The sequence below is a fragment of the Psittacula echo genome, assembly GCF_963264785.1.
Source record: "Psittacula echo genome assembly, chromosome: Z".
NCBI lineage: Eukaryota > Metazoa > Chordata > Aves > Psittaciformes > Psittacidae > Psittacula > Psittacula echo.
In genome coordinates this window covers 82583971-82604608 of record NC_137742.1, presented here as the reverse complement: position 1 = coordinate 82604608, position 20638 = coordinate 82583971, and the positions used below count along the sequence as shown (strand labels likewise).

At 48.3% G+C, this 20638-nt stretch overlaps 1 protein-coding gene across 9 annotated transcripts in view; it reads left to right on the top strand.

Annotated features, from left to right (window-relative positions):
* PAX5 (paired box 5) overlaps positions 1-20638 on the top strand; it is a gene marked incomplete at its 3' end in the record, with an annotated part of 139514 nt that overhangs the window by 11432 nt on the left and 107444 nt on the right. For 6 of the 9 annotated variants that reach the window (XM_080638021.1, XM_080638019.1, XM_080638018.1 and 3 more), the window contains exons 3-5: positions 552-749; positions 4777-4841; positions 6852-6980. In XM_080638021.1, the coding sequence (XP_080494147.1) occupies positions 552-749; positions 4777-4841; positions 6852-6980 (392 nt within the window). The remainder of the gene's footprint in view (positions 1-551; positions 750-4776; positions 4842-6851; positions 6981-20638) is intronic. The other 3 variants (XM_080638023.1, XM_080638022.1, XM_080638024.1) reach the window with 2 other exon arrangements.

Here is a 20638-nt window from a genome sequence, read left to right as displayed (position 1 = left end):
ATATGTCAACTATTAAAACCATAACATGCATGTTAAAACCATAAAATAGGGAAGAGATATGCTGGCATATTTATTCTGGAGATGCATATAAAATACAATACCTGGCCTTCATTTCACTATGAAATGATAACAAACTGTAGACGTTAATGACAGAGAATTTTTGTATAAACTGTAATTTACTACAAAAGAGTCCACCACAGAAAGTGGTCTTGGGGGAGATTTGTTTCTATTATTGTGAGTACCACTGATTAATAACATACATTTTCAGTTAATTTTGGATTCTGGCATGCCCTTTAATCTTGCATTGTTTCTTTTGTCTTGCTGTTACAGAAAAATATATATTGTAATCCGAGGGCCCAGTTCCAATTAATATAAGTTAATCTATTAGGTGATAAAGCGCTACATAGGCAGAAAATATGTGTGTGAAAGTGAAGATGTATCTCAGGATTTACTGGGGTTTGGTTACCTTGAAATTATGTTCTGTGTAAATTGCAAGGCATGTTCTTTGCCTGTCTGTGATAACTAAAGCTTTGTTTTGGATATTGTCCCAGGTATTATGAAACCGGGAGTATTAAGCCTGGAGTGATTGGAGGATCAAAACCAAAGGTCGCCACACCCAAAGTTGTCGAAAAAATTGCGGAGTACAAGCGCCAAAATCCCACCATGTTTGCCTGGGAGATCAGGGATAGACTCCTTGCTGAGCGAGTGTGTGACAATGACACTGTGCCCAGCGTCAGTTCAATTAACAGGTAAAGATCTGTCTGGTCCTGGAGAGGGACGCTCCTCAAAGTGCTGCCACTGTATACTCATTTAGTTAGGAGGACTGGGTGTTTGGGCTGTTTGCAAGACAGCAAACATTAGCTGCGTTAGCCCTCCTGTGTTCTCCTGATGTGTTTGATGCTGGGGAGCAGCTATGGGCTCACTTCAGCAGCCAAAGCATCACAGATTACAAGCATTTGCTAGGAGTGGGCAGGTTCTGTTGCAGGCCTTTGCTTCTTTCCCGTCCTTTCTCCAGTCTGTGAGTTGCAGTCCTCACTGGTAATGATCCTGTGTGTTTGCTCCAAATGAGTCTCCAGTTCTGCTTGATGGCGTGGGGGTTTGTCAGGATGTGCTTTTCGGGGGGGAAGCTGAGACGGCCATTGAGAGAGGTGGCAGTAACCTGGAAAAAGGGGGTGCCCAGTGCCTGGAAGAGGGTACCAATGGTATGTGCCTGAGGTACCACTTCTGTCTTTCTGATGTCTGCTTAGTGTTGCTGAAGTTGGCCCAGAAACATGCTGGCTGCTGCCTGCTACTGTCAGTGTGGTATTGCTGAGGCAATTTGGTCAGTAGCTTTCAAGTGACTTGGCCGTCTGCTTGTTACATGGAAGCACTTAAGTGGCCTTGAGTTCGTTTTCTAAAAATGCAGGAGAATCTCATTTGGAGCCTCAGTCCTGCCTTTGGCAGTTTTTCCATGACCTTGCTCAGCAGGACTGGGCTCACAGAGAGGTCTGGAGCTGCACTAACCTGCTGCCATCTCAGTTACACCTTCTGTACTCACTCGCTTCCTTCTGAGTTGAACGATGCCTAAAGCTGGTGCTGGAAAAACACTGAAATACTCTGTGATGTCTCCACCCCTGACAGGCCGATAATAAGGGATTAATACTTGGAAGCAGGAGCGCTTGGGCAGTCTCATGCAGACCCACACCCTTGGCAAGTAGTGTCCTTCCATTTTTGCTCAGAGGTGTGCCCTATGCTGGGCTCCGTCCTCTCCACGCTGGTGAGATGGTTTTCACTTGCGTGATTGCATGCAAATTCTTTGAATGCAGCTAGCCATAAAGTCCCATTTGTGTCCATGTACGTGAAATAAATTCATGTAATATTCTTTTATTGGCTATCCCAACCTGATTTGCATTCATGGAGTTGCTGCTTGGATAGCTGGAGTGGCTTCTCCAGTGTCAGCAGAGAGCAGTGTCTCTGCTTTGCTGAACTGAACGTAGAGTCATCCATTCACATGTTCAAGAGCAAAAATGGGTCAGTTAACATGCAGCTGCTGCCTGGGAGCTCCTGACTTTCTGAGGTTCCAGAGAAGCATTCTGTAACCCTACAGACATGGCATTTTTGGTTTTAGAAAGGATTTGGAAAAATAATGTAGATACCAGGGAAACTGAAGGAAAACACCACTCTGCCTGACCTCAAATAACTGAGGGCAAGCTCTGCTTCCATTAAAGCCAGTGCACATCCGGCCATGTGAGAATCATTGCTGCTGTGAGCAGTCCTGTGTTTGTGTATTAGGGCTTTCATCATCTTCCAAAAAAAAAACCTACCAAAAAGACCATTGTAGCACTAGGAAAAAGGGAGATTAAGTGGCTTCCAGTCATGTTTCGAGCCAATTTCCATATTCTACCTCTTGCTGTGTTCTTGTGTGTTTCCACATGGACAGTGTCCACACTCCCGCTGCCATTGCATCAGAAACCCATTTTGTGATCTGGCACAAAAGTTTTTTGGCTGGAAATCTCATTCTTTCTCATATGCTTGTGATGGTGCTTAAGATCTTTTCCTTTTTTTGAGGGTGCGCAGTCCTTTTTTTAGAAATACACACAATCTCTTTGAATCAGTCTGTTTAGCTGGAGAATTGTTTTTGGCCAGCCTAGGAGCTCATCTTGAAAACTCAAACCAAACTATCATGATAAGAAACCTGGAATTCACATCAAAATACTTGGCTTTAATATTAAGTCCTCCCAGTTCCATGATGTAGCGTGTGGATTTTATCCTTCAATTTAAAATCAGGCGTATGCTTCCAAGGCTTCGCCAGTAGGGATGTTACACACCAAGGATGCAGACCCTTATGATGCCCTTATAAGGTCATGATGCCCTTATTCACCACTGACATGCAAATCAGGAGCTGCACTGTTGTTGCAGACCTGAGCCCATTTGAAATGGCACAGTGAGGTTCCTGTCCTGCTGCAGGTAGGGTGAAGCCAAGCAATAGGCATTCCTGCACGGGGAGATGCGGAGCCGCCACACTGCTCCCCTAGTTTCTGCCTCTCATTGGAGAAGGGGGATCCCCTGGGGCCATACTATTCCCTTCAGGGGAATGTCTACTGCTGGAGAATGTCGGGGCTACTGGGACAGACTGCACTCAGCACATCCCTGCTGCTGCGCATGGCTTTTCGCAGATGAATTTGAGCTGCTGCTTTATAGTGAGTGAATAATAACTATTATTATTAATTAATAAAATGAATTAATAATAGGCCACTCTTCCGCAACAGGGGCAAGTCTGTGTGATTAAGGCTTAATTAATCGTTGTGATTAGTTTTGCTCAAATAAGCTGAGAAATGCTCAGCTGCTTCGAAGTGCTCCAGTCCTCCGTCCATCCAGAGATGAAGATGTTTATGTGTCAGAAGGCCCTGGGCATCCTTCCCTTGCCGCAGTGCAGGGAGGCCTTGTGCAGGTGCTCATGCAGGGTCCCAGGTCCTTGGCTGTGCTCCTACATTGAAACTCTCCCTGACCCCTGCACCAGGCTGGCTGCTTCAGTCCTTGGCTGGGAATTTTGCTGCTGAGGACCCATCCATCAAAGAGGTGTAACACCCAGCAGCTTTGCTTTGGGGCTGGCTGCCAAAAAGGTGGCTTACTAACATACCAAGCTCCTGCCAGCCTCCATCAGACCCTGCAGATGGATGGTAGGGGAAGAGGATGGCAGTGTGTCCTGGAATGGGGACAGGCGTCACCAGTGGTGGTTCCCATACCAGCTCATGGGGTGACTTTCCATCAGGCAACTGATGCTTGTTCCCATGAATGCAGTGCCAGCTGTCTCTCACCTCCCCTCTGCTCCCCACTTCCAAATTCATGGCAGGCAGAAATGGGGGAAGACTTTGTTAGGTAAAGAGGAGAAACACAGCATTACTGCCGTGTAAACAGCATGTCGGGCTAAGAGATGTGCTGTGGGTGAGCAGCGTGCCTCCCTCAAGCCTGTTTCAATTCTGCTGCAGTCGGTGGCAGACCTGTGTTATCTCCAGGGGTGTTCCAGACCCTGTCTTTCTTTTTTCAGTGTGTCAGCAGGTGAAATCTTGGTGTAGCATCTCCTCATTCTTCTTAGGAGCTGCTCTCTGCCCTGCAACGTGACCCATGCCTTCTTCTTTATCTGCATCCCTGATTTTTACCAGATCGACATCATTATAAGTCAGATCAGTGGCTGTCTCCAGTGATGACAATGTAGTTATTCAGCTCATTACGTTAGCATTTAATCCAACAAATTTTTGTTTTAATATTAATTTGACTGAGCAGGTCCTTTGCTGAGGTGCCCAAGTTCTCTAGCTGTGTGAGTGCTGTACCCAGTAAAGTGTAGACTAGGGTACAGTCTGGTCTAGTGTGGCCTTGCAGATGTGTCCCAGCACCCAAGGGCGCAGATCACAGCCTGCTGGGATGTCTAGACTCAGAAGTGTCCAGCTCCCTGAGGAGGAGGAGGTGTTGGGTGCTGCACCCAACAGGTGCCAAAATAGCAATGGGTATCCTTTGCCTAGGCAGCAAGGACTAGGTCCTCAAGGCACTGAAGCTGCAGCACCCTGACGAGGGTGTTTTGAGTCAGTCACCTGAAAGTTCCTAGTGACAGGGGCTGGAGGCAAAAACACGGTCCTGAACCCACCTACCAAACTTTGATCTTTCAGCGAGTGCCAAAGGGATAATACACAGAAAGGCATTTTTGTATTGTATTGTGTGTGTCCTGAACTGAAAAAAACAGTGCTTGGTGCCCCCTGCAATCGTGTGCTTAATATTAAGTAGTCTTTTCTATTCATGCAGGATCATTCGGACGAAGGTGCAGCAGCCACCCAACCAGCAGGTCCCAGCTTCCAGTCACAGCATAGGTAAGGAAAACTCTTAAAAAAAAAAAAAATTAAAAAATAGCATAATGGATAACAAATATTCTAAAGAACTTTTAATCATTCTTATGGACAGATAATTCTGCATAAAACACTTCAGCACATGTGCTAATGCACCTTCTTTGTCATTCTCCAAGGGCTGAACATAGTAAATGAATTTTATAAATACTGCTAAAAGGTTTTGAATTTTACTGATTATTATGATAAATAGCTTTCACCATGAGACAGAAAATTGAAATCTAAACCAAAAAAACCCCACTAATGGGGGTCTATAGAATGTCAGATAATTAAAGTAATAAATCAAGAAAGGGATACTTATTCATAACATTTTCTGCATCATTAGTCAGTAAGTAGTTTTGAATGTGTTTTTTTCATCTATCAGCCATCCCTTCCACAATTCTTTGTGCACTTGCAGTCTTGAGTGGAGAGGTGGGAAAACTTTCTGAAACTTTAATTCAACCACAGACCAATGATGCTGTGCCCTGAGGCGGGCAGAGCGGATCCCAGGGAGGGTGGCCTGGCTCCTGGGGCATCCTCAGCCCTTCCTGAGGCTGACGGTAGCCACTCTGTCATGCCACAACAGGGATGGAGCAGCTCAGTCAGGGCTCAGGGCTCCTTTCTTGATGTCCTTGTTCCCTGAAAGCCATGGGGGCATGGGTATGTCCTTGCTCTGTAAGCAGAAGGGAGTGGGATGGTGGCTCTGGTTCCTCTCTGTCTTTATGGTGTCACCTCTGAAATGGGAAAATGCTTGCTGTCCCTGCCTTGGCAGAGTGGGCTGGCACTGTGACACTCGAGTGTGAGTGCAGAGCTATGTGGTCTCTTTGGTCTTGTCAAAAATGTCACACTGCAGAACTGTGTCCTGAGCCTTTCTCTCCAGGAAATGCCAAGACAATCTCAAGAGGAGGAAAAGCATCCCTCATTTTGCTATTGTAGCTTACGAGCTGTCTCCCCCTGAGGAAAGCAAGAGCAGAGAAGGCAAATCTTGTTTCTCAGGGCTTGGGGTTGATAAAGGCAGCAGGTTTTGACACAGGTTTGCTGTGTGTGGGCTGGGGCTCTTCACTGTGGTCCTGCAGTGGACCCCCTGTGCTTGAGGGCTGCATGGTGATTTCTGGGATTGCGTGCCAGCACAGGCTCAGCTTGTGAGCTGATGGAGGTTACAGCGGTGCTCCCTCCTCTGCTTGCTTCTATACAGCTTCGACTCCCACAGCATCACACAAACACAGTGTCTGCATCCCTGGCGGGCATCTCCAGGCTTTTGTTGGCTGTGATGAATGAACCCCTCCCTGAGCTGAATGTAGCTATCACCCTTTCCTGAGGGCTCTGCCAAAGCAAACTTGATTTAATTGATACTTTGGAGAGCCTTGGGACCTTTCAGCCACGTGGCGCACAGCTGGCTGTCCTTGGGTCCCTGGGCAGTACCAGCCTCTCTGGGCTCTTCACTGACTGGAAGCTGGTGGCTTGTGCCAGCGGGATGTTGGCAGCAAACCCAGAACGGTGAGCACAGGCTGCTGTGCTCCCATGAGGTTCCTGAGCCAGGAGGCTGGCAGCCTGCCCTGAGACCTCGCTGGGGAGCCAGTTTGGGGAGGGTCCTCTCTCTGCATGGCTGTGTTCCCAGCAGCTCCATCCACCTGACTGGTGACATGGCCTGTTGTGGCCTGATGGCATCTGCTGACCCGAGAAATGTGCCTTCCCACTGTGCCTCACTTGGGATGGAGCATTTGAATGCTTAAGAAAAGCATCCTCCATCCAGCAGCATGTGGCTTCGTCCCCTCATGGTGGGGCAAGGGGTGACCATGTCACTGCTCCCACCCTCACACAGGGCTCTAGTGGCACACTGATGGGCAGGGGTCCTTCCCAAGTCAGGAGGGGTCCCAGGGGCCAGCAGATCCCCAGCTCTGTGGCCAGCCAGCCATGGTCATGCCACAGAGGCTGGTGGCTTCTGAGTAGGCTGGCACTCGTGACACTGTGTGCTAACCTCCTGGCCTTGCCTTGCAGCCTCCACGGGGTCTGTGACCCAGGTGTCCTCGGTCAGCACTGACACTGCCGGCTCATCTTACTCCATCAGTGGGATCCTGGGAATCACCTCCCCTGGCACTGAGAGCAACAAGCGCAAGCGGGATGAAGGTAGCGGGAGCTGTTTTCTAGGCGGGGGGTGTGCACTGATGCATGACCTGGAAAGATGGTACAGGGATGGGGTGGATGCTGTGTGCCTGTGGCATGATGGAGCTGCAGAGATATCCCATTGCTGTCTGCTGCGGTGGGGTTTGGTCCTGTTTCATCAGGCCTTTGCCAAGGTCCCAGCCAAGCTGGAGACCTTTGGTGTGACCTGGTGGCCAGAGGCAAGATTTTTTTGAAGAGTAGGGGTTTGTCTAGGTGTTCCAGAACGCGCTGGCGGGGTGTCACAGGTTTAACCAGAACCTCCTCCTGACCGAGAAACAATCCCCTCCTGCCACTGAAAAGAGAAAGAGTGGCCATCATCTTAATCATCTGGCCACCTGAAATGAAAGGTGTCAGAGGGGTGTCCCCATCCACAGAAACACACAGAGTTAATGGCAGAGCTGTTTGCCATACTGTATCTCTGCAGGTCCCCCCAGCACTGAAAGGCTTTTGTTGGTCTGGGAGGTGGAAACAAGCATGATCTGGTTATGGCTGGATATTGCCAGTGCTCCTCAGACCCATTGTAGGGTTTATGGTCCTGTTTCATTCTGTGTCCTTGGCATTTTTGTAATGAAAACACTGCTATGAAGAGAAGGACATGAGGAATAGAGTGGAACGGAAAAGATGGGAAATTCTTTGTTGGTGTCTTATAAAAGCATCTTTAGTCTAGAGCATCCCTTTTGTTTAGTAAGAGCTTGCAGAGAGGGGTTGGGGCCAAGATTGTGGACACGTGTGGTAATGGAGGGGACATGAGAGCTTCAGTGGGGATGCTGCAGCTGAGGCTGTGGAGAGCACTGAGAAGATGTGTGGCTGCCCACCTCACAGCAGCACTGGTGGGCTAGGGGTCCCTTTTGCTCTTGGAGGGGATGAAACCCTCTCCTGCCTGCCAGGTCAGGCTCCTGCCCTGTGCTGTGGAGCACCCATGGTCCCCGGCTCTTGTGCTGCTGGTGTGGGTCCAGTGGGGCCCTGCATCCGTGTACCCCACAGGAATAGAGAGTGGGGCGAGCAGATGGGGGGAAGCCATAGTAACATTAACCAAACCTGTGGGAAAACCCAGCTGAAACTGAATGAGCAGCCTGGTGCCTGAGCTGTGCAGACAGAGTTGGGCTGGAAATGCCGAGTCAGGTTGCAGAGCAGTGCTTGGTTTACTGAAACGGGAGAAAACTATGAGAAGTTTGTCAGGCCAAAGTAGCCACGCAGGGACTAGTCCAATGGTGGGAGTGTAAAACTCCTTGTACTTGCTGAATATGCCATTGTTAGTTAACTCTGCTTCATACATCTGATACTTTTTTCCAAGTCAAGGCCACAGGTGCATAGATGCATAAATGCATTAAAGAAGGTAGGGTAGAAATTTTGTATTTTACCAGCCAGGTCAGGAGACAGGCCACCTGTAGTGAAGGCACTCTGATCTGTTATAGCCCTGTCCTGATGGCCTAGTTCTTGGGTGCCTTGGTCACAGAAGCCTTTGGTTTAATTGTAGAGAAAATAATTAAATGTTTCCTTGACAAGATCAGAAGCAGAGCTGAGAAATTCCCCAGCTTTTGCCAGTTCACGTTTGGAAGAGAGCATGAGATTTCTAAAACAACCCCCATTGTTGTGGCAGGATGAGTTACGATTTTCCAGCTCCTAAGCTGGACAGTAATGCTGTCCTCAGAAGGCCATTTAAGCTGCTTTTGTAATAGGCTCAGGGCTGCAGATTTGGAGAGATATAAACAGGTACTTCAACATCTCTGTCTGTTTGAGGGGATCCCTGGGATCGTCTGTAACCTGTCTCTGTCCTACACAGCACAAGGCCCCTCTGCATGGGTAGGTACGAGGTGCCCATGGAAGTGTCCCAAGGCTTCATGCTGCAGGTGACAGGGAGGTGGGTCATATATGTTAGCCTCTAATGTGAAGAAGAGAAGCATGTCATCTAATTATGGCCTGTATCATGATGCAGTTGCACAAGGGGGCAGAGTTAACTTTGTCATTTCTCGACTTCAGGGAGCCAGAGAGCGGCTACTTATGCAGCAAGCCGCTTGCACCGTGTCTTTGCCATGTCGTGCTGTTTCTCACTAGCTGTTGTAAGGTGTGTGCCTGCTGCTGTACCTCCCCACTTACGTCTCCTGGAGCCACAGGCTGTGCACCTCATACCTAGTGGTCCTGGCTCCCCTTGGCCAAGGGAGTGAAGTGGGGTGGGCTTGCCCCTCTGGCTTCCAGCTGCATTGAGCGCTCCACCTGATTCATTACTTTATTTTGTTCCACTCACTCTTGACATTTTTTTAGCAGATGTCACCAGTCTTTAACCCAGTGGGGAGCTTCCTGGGTAGCAACAGGGGCAAACCAAATCAGACATTCTTTATTGGTTTATATAGCTGAAGGTGTCATTTTTTTCACTGCTGCAATATGGCCTTGAAGCAGATGTGCCTTCGTGGGGGATCGGTTGCTTTCACTTGTGGTTAAAGGACATGCTAGTGACACAAGAAACAGGCTGTTCTTTAACAAGGCAGAGAGATACAGCCAATGCCAAAGCCTCAAGTAGCGGGGGTTCCTGGGCAGCAGGCTCGCTGTTTGGCTTGCAGATCACCTCCTTCGAGTTCTGTGGCTGCACATTTGCCTGTCCCCGCAGCTCAGGACAAAGTGTAGAGGTGCAGGGGGGTGGCAGAGATATGCAGAATGATCTTGCTGAAGCTGCCTGCTAGTGAATTGGATGTGTTTTAGGGAAGCCAAAGGTGGGCAGTGAGACCCTGAGTCAGGGTGGGCTGAGTGCTCTGTCCTGTGCTTGCAGCTAGTGGCAGTGCAGGCACGGGTTTCACTGTACTGCTGACAGCTGCTGGCTGGTGATGGTCCCATAACGGGCACCTGACAGGGTCTGCGTTTTGGGAAGTGCTGACATCCTCTGCCTGGGAGTCAGAGCTGTCGGAAATGGTATTAAATAATCCTTGAGGAGTAGTAAGAGAAAGGCAAAAGAGAGCTGTGTCCCCAGGCAGGTGTGCACACTAGAGATGGGATGGCAGAGGTCGCTGGGCTGTGAGCGCTCTGGAAGAGGATCTGAGGATCTTAAGATAGGTCAGGAAGGAAGGGCCAAAGCACAGCCAGGTAGAGAGCCCACCCTTCCTTCTCCCTTCACTCCTTTTGTCCAGCCTTGGTTTCCAGCCTGAGTGCTGCAGAGCTCTGCAGGTATGGGAGAGCCAGCAGAAGGGCTTAAGACAAACAGAGCAATGCTTCTGTCATGTTTGAGCTGTCCTGGCTGAGAGGGATTGTGAAGCAGGCACACGGCCAATGGCATGGGATGTGGCTCTTGCCTGAGATCTCGGGAGCTGGTGCTGTCCCTTCGAGAGTGGCATCCCTCCATCAAAGCAAGGCAAAGTCCAGGGCTCCTGCTTTCACAAGAGCCCTGCACTCTGTACGAGGCACTCTGTGTCTGCTGCTCATTTCTAAGCATGTTCACTTCCTGTGTGTTCTCCTCCCCAAGATGAGGGAAGCGCATGGGGTGATGCTGGCTGTCACAGGGATAAGCTGCACCTTGTGCAGAGAACTCTGCTTGCTAGCCAGTGGGGAGCTCGAGCCGCTTGGTCTGAGCACATCCTGCCTGTACACGAATTTTCCCTCTGTCACGGGCAGCTGCTGCTGTGCTCTGCTCCAGCCAGCGTCGCTGTCAGGGCTGGCCTATGGGCGGGGGGGGAGGCTTGGTTCTGTATCCACAGAGAGAGATGCAACTGTCTCCCAGTGGATTTACGAACAGGGATTGGAAGAGTTATGTGAATCTCTGTTCCCATGGCTTTTCCCTGCTTTATGTCATCATGGTTTAAGCCCAGCCAGTAACTCAGCACCGTGCAGCCACTTGGTCCCTTGCCTCTTTTTCCCCCTTTCCAGGCAGGATGAGGGGGAGAATCGAAAGGATGTAAACCCCATGGGCTGAGATAAGAACAGTTTAAGTAAAGTACAACATACTACCAGTGATGATAAGGGGAATAACAAGGGGAGAGAATATAAAACTAAAAAGGGGAAAGAAAAACACTAACCAGCAGTGATGCCCAATACAATTGCTCAAGACCCACTGACCAATACCCAGCCCAACTTGAGCAGCAATTGGTCCCTTCTGGGGAACTTGCCCCAGTTTATGTACCAAGAGCAGTGTGCTGTGGTATGGAATATCCCTTTGGCTAGTTTAGGTCAGGTGTCCTGTCTCTGCTCCCTTCTAGCTTTTTCTGCCTCTCCTCACTGGCAGAGCAGGAGACTGGAAAGTCCTTGATCAGGATAAGCGCTACTTAGCAACAACTGAAATACTGGTGTGTTATCAGCATTGTTCTCACACTAAAGAGGGGGTCTCACACTAACCTGGGGGTCCTAGTGGACGGCAGGATGACCATGAGCCAACGCTGTGCCCTTGTGGCCAAGAAGGCCAATGGCATCCTGGGGTGTATTAGAAGGGGGGTGGTGAGTAGGTCGAGAGAGGTCCTCCTTCCTCTCTACTCTGCCCTGGTGAGACCGCATCTGGAATATTGTGTCCAGTTCTGGGCCCCTCAGTTCAAGAAGGACAGGGACCTGCTGGAGAGAGTCCAGCGCAGGGCGACTAAGATGATTAAGGGAGTGGAGCATCTCCCTTATGAGGAAAGGCTGAGGGAGCTGGGTCTCTATAGTTTGGAGAAGAGGAGACTGAGGGGTGACCTTATTAGTGTATATAAATATATAAAGGGGGAGTGTCATGAGGATGGAGCCAGGGTCTTCTCAGTGGCAAACAATGATAGGACAAGGGGTAATGGGTACAAACTGGAACACAAGAGGTTCCACTTAAACTTGAGAAGAAAGTTCTTCTCAGTGAGGGTGACAGAACACTGGAACAGGCTGCCCAGGGGGGTTGTGGAGTCTCCTTCTCTGGAGACATTCAAAACCCGTGTGGACACATTCCTGTGTAACCTCATCTAGGTGTTCCTGCTCTGGCAGGGGGATTGGACTGGATGGTCTTTTGAGGTCCCTTCCAATCTCTAACATACTGTGATACTGTGTAAAGCCAAAATGTACTGTACCAGCTACTAGGAAGAAAATTAACTCTATCCCAGCCAAAACCAGAACATATGCAAAATGCAAACCGTTTTGCTACATGAGAATGATGACTGTTAGGCCAAATGCTGCATATTTTGTTGAGCAGCTACATGTCTAGTTGTGAGTCTTCTACCTGATTCTCCAGCCTGGGACATTTACACGCTTTTAGCATCTTAGCCCAGTCCAGGACCCACAGCCTGACTGATGCAGAAGTATGCTTCTGACTTCTTTGTCACTTCTGACACAGAAATGTGCAGAAACCTCTGATACTGCAGGCAATAAGGGCAGTGTATGAACACAAGCAGGCGAAATATTTGCATACAGTAGTTGCTCCGTAAGTCCAGCATGCCTGTTGTGTCAGTGACACTACTTCTGTGCTGTTGAACTACAGACTGTTGGTGTGGAGGCACAGACGTGGGCTGGGCTATCCTGCTATGGTTTGCACTATCCTGGCATGGTTTTGGTGTGTGCAAGCCAGTGTCCCCTCAGCCAGTGCCTGCTAATGCAAGGGTCCACACAGGGTGGACATTACTCTGCCATACGGCTTGAGTGCAGCGGTGGTGACACAGAGGATCAGAGAGTTTCCTGTCAGCATCACAGGCTGTGCTAGACCAGTCAGCCTGTTTTCTTCGAGTAGATGCAGGTGGTTAAAGCAAAAGGCTACGTGCAGCAATGAGCATCTCACTGCAAACTTTAGCCCAGCCCTGGTCCCCCCAGGAAACGCAGTCAGAAGCAAATTGAGCAGGGCACTCCTGACAAAGCACTGTGCAGGATGCGAGTGTCTGCTACCCAGATTTAAATATCTATACCAAACAGCTGCACAGGCTGTATTTTACATTCACTGGTGTAGAGTCTTCTCAGCACTGAAGGCATCTGGGGAATTGAAACCAGCATAGCAGGAGACCTTCACTCATGTGAGTGGTTTTCTTTCTATTCTCACCAACCATAATCCTGTGTTACTGTCAGCATCTGGTGTGATGATACTGGTGCTCGTGCTTTATCTCAACTGAACTCTTGGAAAAAAGTCTTGCCTTAAGATGTTTGGGTCACAGCCTTCTCTCCATGAGGATAAGCCTCCAAAAGACTGAATTCCCATTCGCTCATGGGAATGAAAAGGAACTGGGGGTGGGTCAGTCCAGTGTCTTATAAAACCACCTGATGCTCTAATCACTGCATTTTTACACAGGGATACCCCAGGTCTGGGCATCCAAGCAGCACCAACTGGTGCAGCCATCTGAAACTGCTGGGCACGTTTCTGATGGTGCCACTACTGCAGCGGCTGTGGGAGACACCTACATTTGAGAAGTGCTTTGCACTGGCAAAAGCGTGAGCTTTCCAAGTCAGTTACACTTCTCAGGGGAGAGAGACCGAGAAAGTAAAGTAAGCGTGACTAAACGTGAGTGAGGACTAATAATACAGGCATTGTTTCTGCATTTGGTGTCTTTCTTCCATACCAGGTTTTTCTGTCACCTCATCATGTGGCTAACGGACAATGCAGCTTCCATGGCATCTCCTCCAGGAGGCTGCTGGGACTGCTTGTAAAGTGTTTTTTCCACTTTGGTTTAGCTTCACTTTAAAGGTTGAACACCAGAACCACAGCTAGTGGTTCAGCTCTGCTGAGTGGGGTGAGGTGTGGCATCCATGGCTCTGTCCTCGTGGGAGGTCTGCCCCATGACCTGCAGCGTGTTTGTGCAGCATGTGAATCGTGCTCAGGGGCACGCTGCTGCTCTGTTTTCTTATGGCAAAGACAAACATCTGCCATTCTGCCCTCTTGGTCCCTCTGTCCTGCCCATGCACTCCGTATGTCTTGCCAGCAGAGAGCTCCCACCTCATCACTGAGCACTGCGCCACAGGGATGTCCCAGCTGGGCTGAAGACCTGCGTGGTGAGAGCTGCTGCGTCAGCCTGTGGCTTACCTGAGTGGTCACAGGTTGAACCCTCCCAACCACGGAGTTAGCATGTAAATCCCCCTTTCCAGCCATGGCTTTCCAAGTCTTCACAAAAGCAAAGCAGATATCATTGTATGTACCCTGGCAATGGATGATCTCTATTCTTCTGTCTTAGAGGGCTGGAATTTGGGATTCCTCTGTCCACCCATGGGCCCCTCTTCCTGGCAGTCAGTGCTGGCGGAGGACCTGGGTCCTGGCTTTGCAAGTGCTCTCAGGGAACTGCTCATTTTGGAACACCTCTGGTGAAACAGTGCTCCAGCTCAAAAGCCCTCTCCTCTCCTGGTAGCAATTGGGATCTCCTCCCACTCCAAACTTACTCCTTGGAGTTTCCCAAATGGGTTTAGGTAATTTTGGCCTGGGGGTTTAAGCATCCCTATCAGGGAGGGCTTGCTGAATGAGGGGTCACAGCACTGTCAGGGTCCGTGGGGGGCAGTCACTGGCGTGGGGGTGCAGGAGGTGGAGGAGCCCACAGACATGCTCTGGAGCATCAGCAGGAGGAAAACATGAGTTACAAACAGTGGGAGATGGAGTTCAGTGCAGAAATTAACCACTGGTGACATCCTGTGTTGACAGAATTCCTCATAACTCCTTTTACCCCAGCTAAGGACCTGAGCCTGACAGTACGTGGTAGGGATTGATATTGTCCTCTCCAGCTCTTCCTTGTGGTCTTTGGCACCATGTAAGTGATGTGTGAAGGGCTAAAGCCTTGGGGGATCTAGACTGTAAGAGAAATAGTAAAAACCAGAAAGACTCTGAGGGAAAAAAGTAGGAGTTATGGAAAACAAAAAACCACTTAATAATAGAAACTTGAACTTCATGATGCCAAAGTGCTGAACTGTAAGTCTGGGCAATGTTGAGCAGGGAAGTGGGGGACAGTGGGACTGCAAAGCGAGTGGAGAGGGGAATGGCTGTACCACGTGACTGTACCGTGCTGTGAGGGTGATGCCTGCCTGGAGCATGGTGGGATCTGAATGCAGACTCCACTGCTGAGTCAGCGATGGACAGAAAAAGGTGGTGGAAAACAGCAGAAAAAACAAGGAACTCTAGTGCGGGTGGTCAGGTGAAACAGATGGAGTTAGTCAAGTCCATGCAGAGGTTAAAGAGAAAGAAACCCTCTCTGGAGTCCCAAGGAGTGCTGAAGTTTACTTTAATAATTTCTAGGCTCACTTCAGCATTGCTTACTTGCTGGAGTTGTCATTACTCCTGGGGATAACTGCAGTGACTATAATGAGATGAAGCCTTTGAAGGGAATGAGGTTTCGCAGGGTCAGCAAGTACTGATTTGAATTTCTCCTGCTGATGCAGATGGTCCTTTGCGTTCAGGGATCCTTTCCTGGTGCTGCATAGTGGGGTGAGCTGTGTGTCCTATCTACTCGTTAGCTCCTTGAAAGAAATGGTTTTCCCTCACCACACCAACATCAAAATCATCCTTTTAAATAGAGTTTGATCTGAACTTCACCTTGCAGTGATTGCTTCATCTGTGCTATATCCACTACAACTTATGGATTAGTGAAGGTTTTTTTTTTTTTTTTTTAGTGTCGTTGAAAGCTTTTTTCTGAGTTCTCGGATATGATTTCCCACAATACTGGAGCTTTTGTTTCACTTTTTGCACTTACCTTTTGTGTATCTTACACAGAGCATTCTGAATGTGCTGAAGCGTCCACAGCCTCTGGCTATGCTGGTGGTTTGACAGCAGCACTGACAGTGTTACCTGTGGATGATAGTGGTTTGACACAAGTAGTGATGATGTCACCCATGGATGGTGGTGGTTTGACATGAGTAGTGATGGTGTCACTTATGGATGGTGGTGGATGTTTGGAAGAGGAGTTTGACTCCTCCAGGGTATGTGAAATTAAAACCCTTGGGTGTTCCCAAGAGCCATCCTCTGTCCATGGGGTTATTGGTGCTGAGCCAGTCACCCCAAATGTTAAGAAGTGGAGCTCAGCTGGCGCAGGTTTCCTCTTTGAAAGAAAAGAATAATATTTTGATATTCCTCATGAAATTCTTGGGAATAAAAGAAGAAATGTGGGTCAGTTCAGATCTCAGCTATGGCATCGTTAAAATGGTGTAGTCTGGGCTTTTGAGAAAGTTCTGCATGTCTAAATGAAACAAAGGGCATTTCAGCATTCAAACTGAGATGTTCCTATGTTTGAGGATGATGAGCTCCCATGAGCGCTGCAGAGGCACGACAGCTGTATAGGCAGTGGAGCGTCCCATGCTTTTAGCCGTTCATGTGCTTCTGAGCTTCCCTATAACAGCCTGAGCTGCTGAACACCTAGGGCTGCCTGTATCCCTGTACTCTGGGGTACCGGTGCCAGCAGATGACCTCTTCAGAATCCCTGTGGACGTGGGGCATAGCCAGGCTGACGGTGGTGGCTGCCAGGCAGCCATCCTCGGGGGTGGATATCCTCATGCCCTTGTGCCTGAAGGGCTTAGAGGGATGGGCTGGCTCTGCCACAGCTGCGAGTGATGCTCGCCCATGGGTGGTTTTGCGTGTTCACAGCTCGATGCAGGAAAACTCCCTGCCAGTGCAGCTGCCCTTTCCGAGTGAGTGGGTTACCAGCTGTCTTGTGCGCACGTCAAGCATGTTTGTCACTTTTCTCTTAATGCGGTCCCAGGGGGCCCTATTTTCTAGAGAGCTCTCCTCCAGCTCTGAGGTGAAGCCCTGCTGGTTTGCCACCAGCTTCCACGGAGCAGGGATTTTCCCGGAGCTATGTTAATGAAAAGCTCAGACTTCCACCAGCCCTTACAGCCCTGCTGTAGCTCCAGCTGTTCTCATCAGGAGCTGTCGAGTGCTAGATGCTTTTCAAGGAATAACCTCTTCATATAGGTTTAGCTAAAATCCAGTTTAGGGATAGATGTCTTGTCAGATCATCCTGACAGTGCCTGTACCGGGGCTGGCCAGGATTCTTTTGTGGGAATGCATTTTCCAAAGAAAAAGCAGTTTAGTGGAAAAGCAGGACTTGTCAATTTTGATGGATGTTTGTTTTGAATGTTAATATAAAGTAAGATAGAAATGTCATGAGCAAGATGAATCTCTCTGATTTTATTGAGAAATTGGTAGAACCCAGAGAGGAGGAAATACTAAGGTGCAGTTACAGCGTGTGTATGTACCCGTGTATTTATACAGAACACATATGTATGTACCTCTAACATATCTATCACTTAGAGATATATATATACACACATATAGAGAGAGGTGATAAAAGTTTTGTCTTAGGATGGATATCTTATATTATTTGCAGACTTTCACAATTAGTTTTCCATGTCATAAAGACGATAGTGATTTTTTAGAGGACTGAAAAATAAAATCAAGAAGACTAAATATTGTTTGGGGTTTTATTGGTGCACCCAGTTATTTTTGTGACTTTCTTTCTAATGACATGGCTTGAGCAAGGTGTTTCTGTGAGAGGAGGGTCATGCACCTGGTGTGACACTCGATTTCTCCCTTTATTTCCCTGTGTGTAGATCCATGTCACTTGGGTCTGTCAGAAAATGTCCATGCTGTTAGAATAAATGCTTCAATTTCAAGCATGTAAGGGGAACTCTGGGAGGCAGCGGCAGCTCAGCCTGCACTGACCCTGAAGGTTTGGCCAGTAGCAGACGGTGCTTGGAAAGACACAGGGGCTATTTCCTCATGAAAGATCCAGTGCCAAAGCATTAAATAAATGATTTGGCACCTCCGTAGTAACAGGAACTATCCGAGTACCACGTATTTCCATGTCAGGCTCCCTCTGTGCCCCCTGGAAATGGTAATGGCTTTCCCATTGCCTTTTCCCGTGTTCAGTCTGCATGCTGTGGTGACTGCCCTTGCAGGGGCACAAGCTGGCCAGGGTCTTCATCCCACCTCCTGAGTCCGCTCTTCTTCCTGTGGGAACAGTAACTGTCCATGAGTAATGGCATGTTAGTTGTCTTCTGTGTTGTATAAAACACACTGCAGGTACCAGGATTATCATGGAGCACTGAAATCTGCTTCTGTTGCAGTTGGTGTGAGGTTTGATTTGAGCTCATTAGGATTTTGAGGTCAGAATTATTTTCTTGGCTGAAATGACAAATTCCTGAAATCCGGAACGATAGTGGAAAACCACTTTTTCTGTTGGTGTTTTGGGAAGAGCCAGAGTTGATATTTCAAACTGTAACTGTTCTTGTTGCCAACTGGGAAGTTTCTTGTAAGCAGACAGCACAAAAACAGTGAGACACAGAAAATGGAGGTGTCCTAAGTCTGGAGGTTTTCTCCAGTTCAGATTTTGTCTGCCAAGGCCTTTGTGTGTAAGCTTTGCACCAAGGGTTATTTTTTGCTAGAGGTAGTTGTGCCATATGGACTGAATCCTGCCAATTTTGGCCTCTCCTAGACCTTGCAGAATAGTCCCATTATTTACAAATCTATCCCATAATGAACGAACTTTGGAAGGAAATGCAAGACATCCTATGGGATTATTTGTGCCAGACTTGGTGACTGCATTTTGCACTTCTCATGATTTTAGCTAATTATCATAGAATTGTAGAACCTGGCCTTGAACACTGCCAGTGGTGGGGCAGCCACAGCTTCTCTGGGCAACCTGTGCCAGGGCCTCACCACCCTCACAGGGAAGAACTTCTGCCTAACATTTAATCTGAATCTCCCCCTTTCAGTTTAAAACCATTCCCCCCTATTGCATGGTCATACCGAGTTTGCAGAAGTCTTGGGTTCGTACCTGTAGACTGTCTATATTGTCTAGATATACCTAAGTCAAGAAGAGCACCTTTACAAATTTGTCATGGTGTAGTGACCAAGATACAGCAGAGCTTGGAAAGGAACGGAGGACTCATGAAGGACAGCAGTTTACTTGCTGTGTGCCATGCTGGAGCACAAAGCCCTTCAGCAGAGCTTGTTATGCTGTGAAACTGTAGATGGAAATGGGGGAAGGTGCATTTTGCAGTGTGTGTGCAGTGGTTCTGGTGTTGGGCTTTGTGTGTGCCCTGCACCTCCCAGCGCACAGGCACGCCCAGTGGCTCTCTGGCATCCCAGATATCCAGCAGCACAGGAAGAGCGCCAGCACCAGCTGTCATCAGTAGTCAGCAGGAGCTTTGAGCAGACCACAGGACATCCAGATGTGGTGCACAGATAGACAAATCCCTTTTTTTTTTTTTTTTTTTTTTTTTTTTTTTTTTGGTGGAGCTTGCGCAGACTTTACGGGTGGAAAAAGAAGACACATGCCGCTACCAACCCAGTAACACATATATACGTCTGATAGATGAAGTATTCCATAGAATCATAAAATCATAGAACCGTTTGTGTTGTAAAGGACCTTAAGATCATCTTGTTCCAACTCCTCTGCCATGGGCATGGATGCCTCACACTAGATCATGTTGCTCAAGGCCCATCCGATCTGGCCTCGAACATTGCCAAGGATGGAGCATTCACCACTTCTCTGGGCAGCCTGTTCAAGTGCCTCACCATCCTCACAGTAAAGAACTTCTTTATATCTCATCTAAATCTCCCCTGTTTAAGTTTTAACCCATCACCCCTTGTCCTGTTACTACAGTTCCTGATGAAGAGTCCCTCTCTGGCATCCTTGTAGGCCCCTTCAGATACTGGAAGGTTGCTCTGAGGTCTCCACACAGCTTCTCTTCTCCAGGCTGAACAGCCCCAGCTTCCTGAGCCTGTCTTCGTACAGGAGGTGTGCCTGCCCCTTGCCATTCTTGTTATCGTCATTTCACTGATGTTTTGCTGAACTTCCAGAAAAAGACAAATGTCAACCATTTTCTCAACTTCATATTCAGCTAGGCTTGTTTTCTGTCTGTACCTCTGGATAGCTGCCCCAGGTGGCCTGAGGTTTGTTTCCCTGTATTCAGCTCTTCTGTTGTGACAGGAGCGAGCATAGCATTCACACTTATGCACCCCAACAATAACTTTGGAGCAACTTCGCATAAGCTTCTGCTTGGAGTCAGTTTCAGAGCCATGGTCTTTGCTTTCTCTGTTTTCTTCATGAAACACAGCTGTGGAGACTGGCCTGTGCTTGGAGGTGTCTGCACAGCTGCTTCCTTTTTTTGTGGTAGTTCTTAGTCCTCGAGCAGTGACCATACACCTAATGAAGCCTGTGATTCAGAGATGGAAATAGCAGTCAAAGTGCTTGGACTTCTAAAAGCACTTTGAAAGTGCTTTTCGAAATCTTTTCAAAACCAAAGTCTTTTCTTCTGGCAGGTGCTTAGGAAACTGGAATGAGGAATTTCCCTATGTTTTATCTCCTCTGAGAATCTGCAAAGAGGTATTTGTAATTGGAGTATAATTATGGTAATTACTTTAAGGTTATGGCTCTAGAAGAAGACTGATTTTCCTTTGCTGTTGCAGTTCTACATTACAGGTGGAGGTTAGAAACCAAGGATTTTGAGCTGAGGTGCTTCGTGTTGAAAGGAAATCCAGTTAAAATAGTCTATCAACTGGGCACTGATCTGTCTGATTTGTAGCATGGCAAAAGAGGTGTCTACAGCAGAGGTCAGGAAAATCTGTCAGAAAATCTGTTGGAAATCTGTCAGGGACTAACATCGGCAAAATGCAACAGCTTTCTGGTCACATGGATGCTCCATCTTCACGAAACAGCTTCTCAGTAGCCATGTTCCAGGGTGCTGAAGCAGTGAAACACCTGAAGGCTGTGTTTGCTGCTCTCTGAATT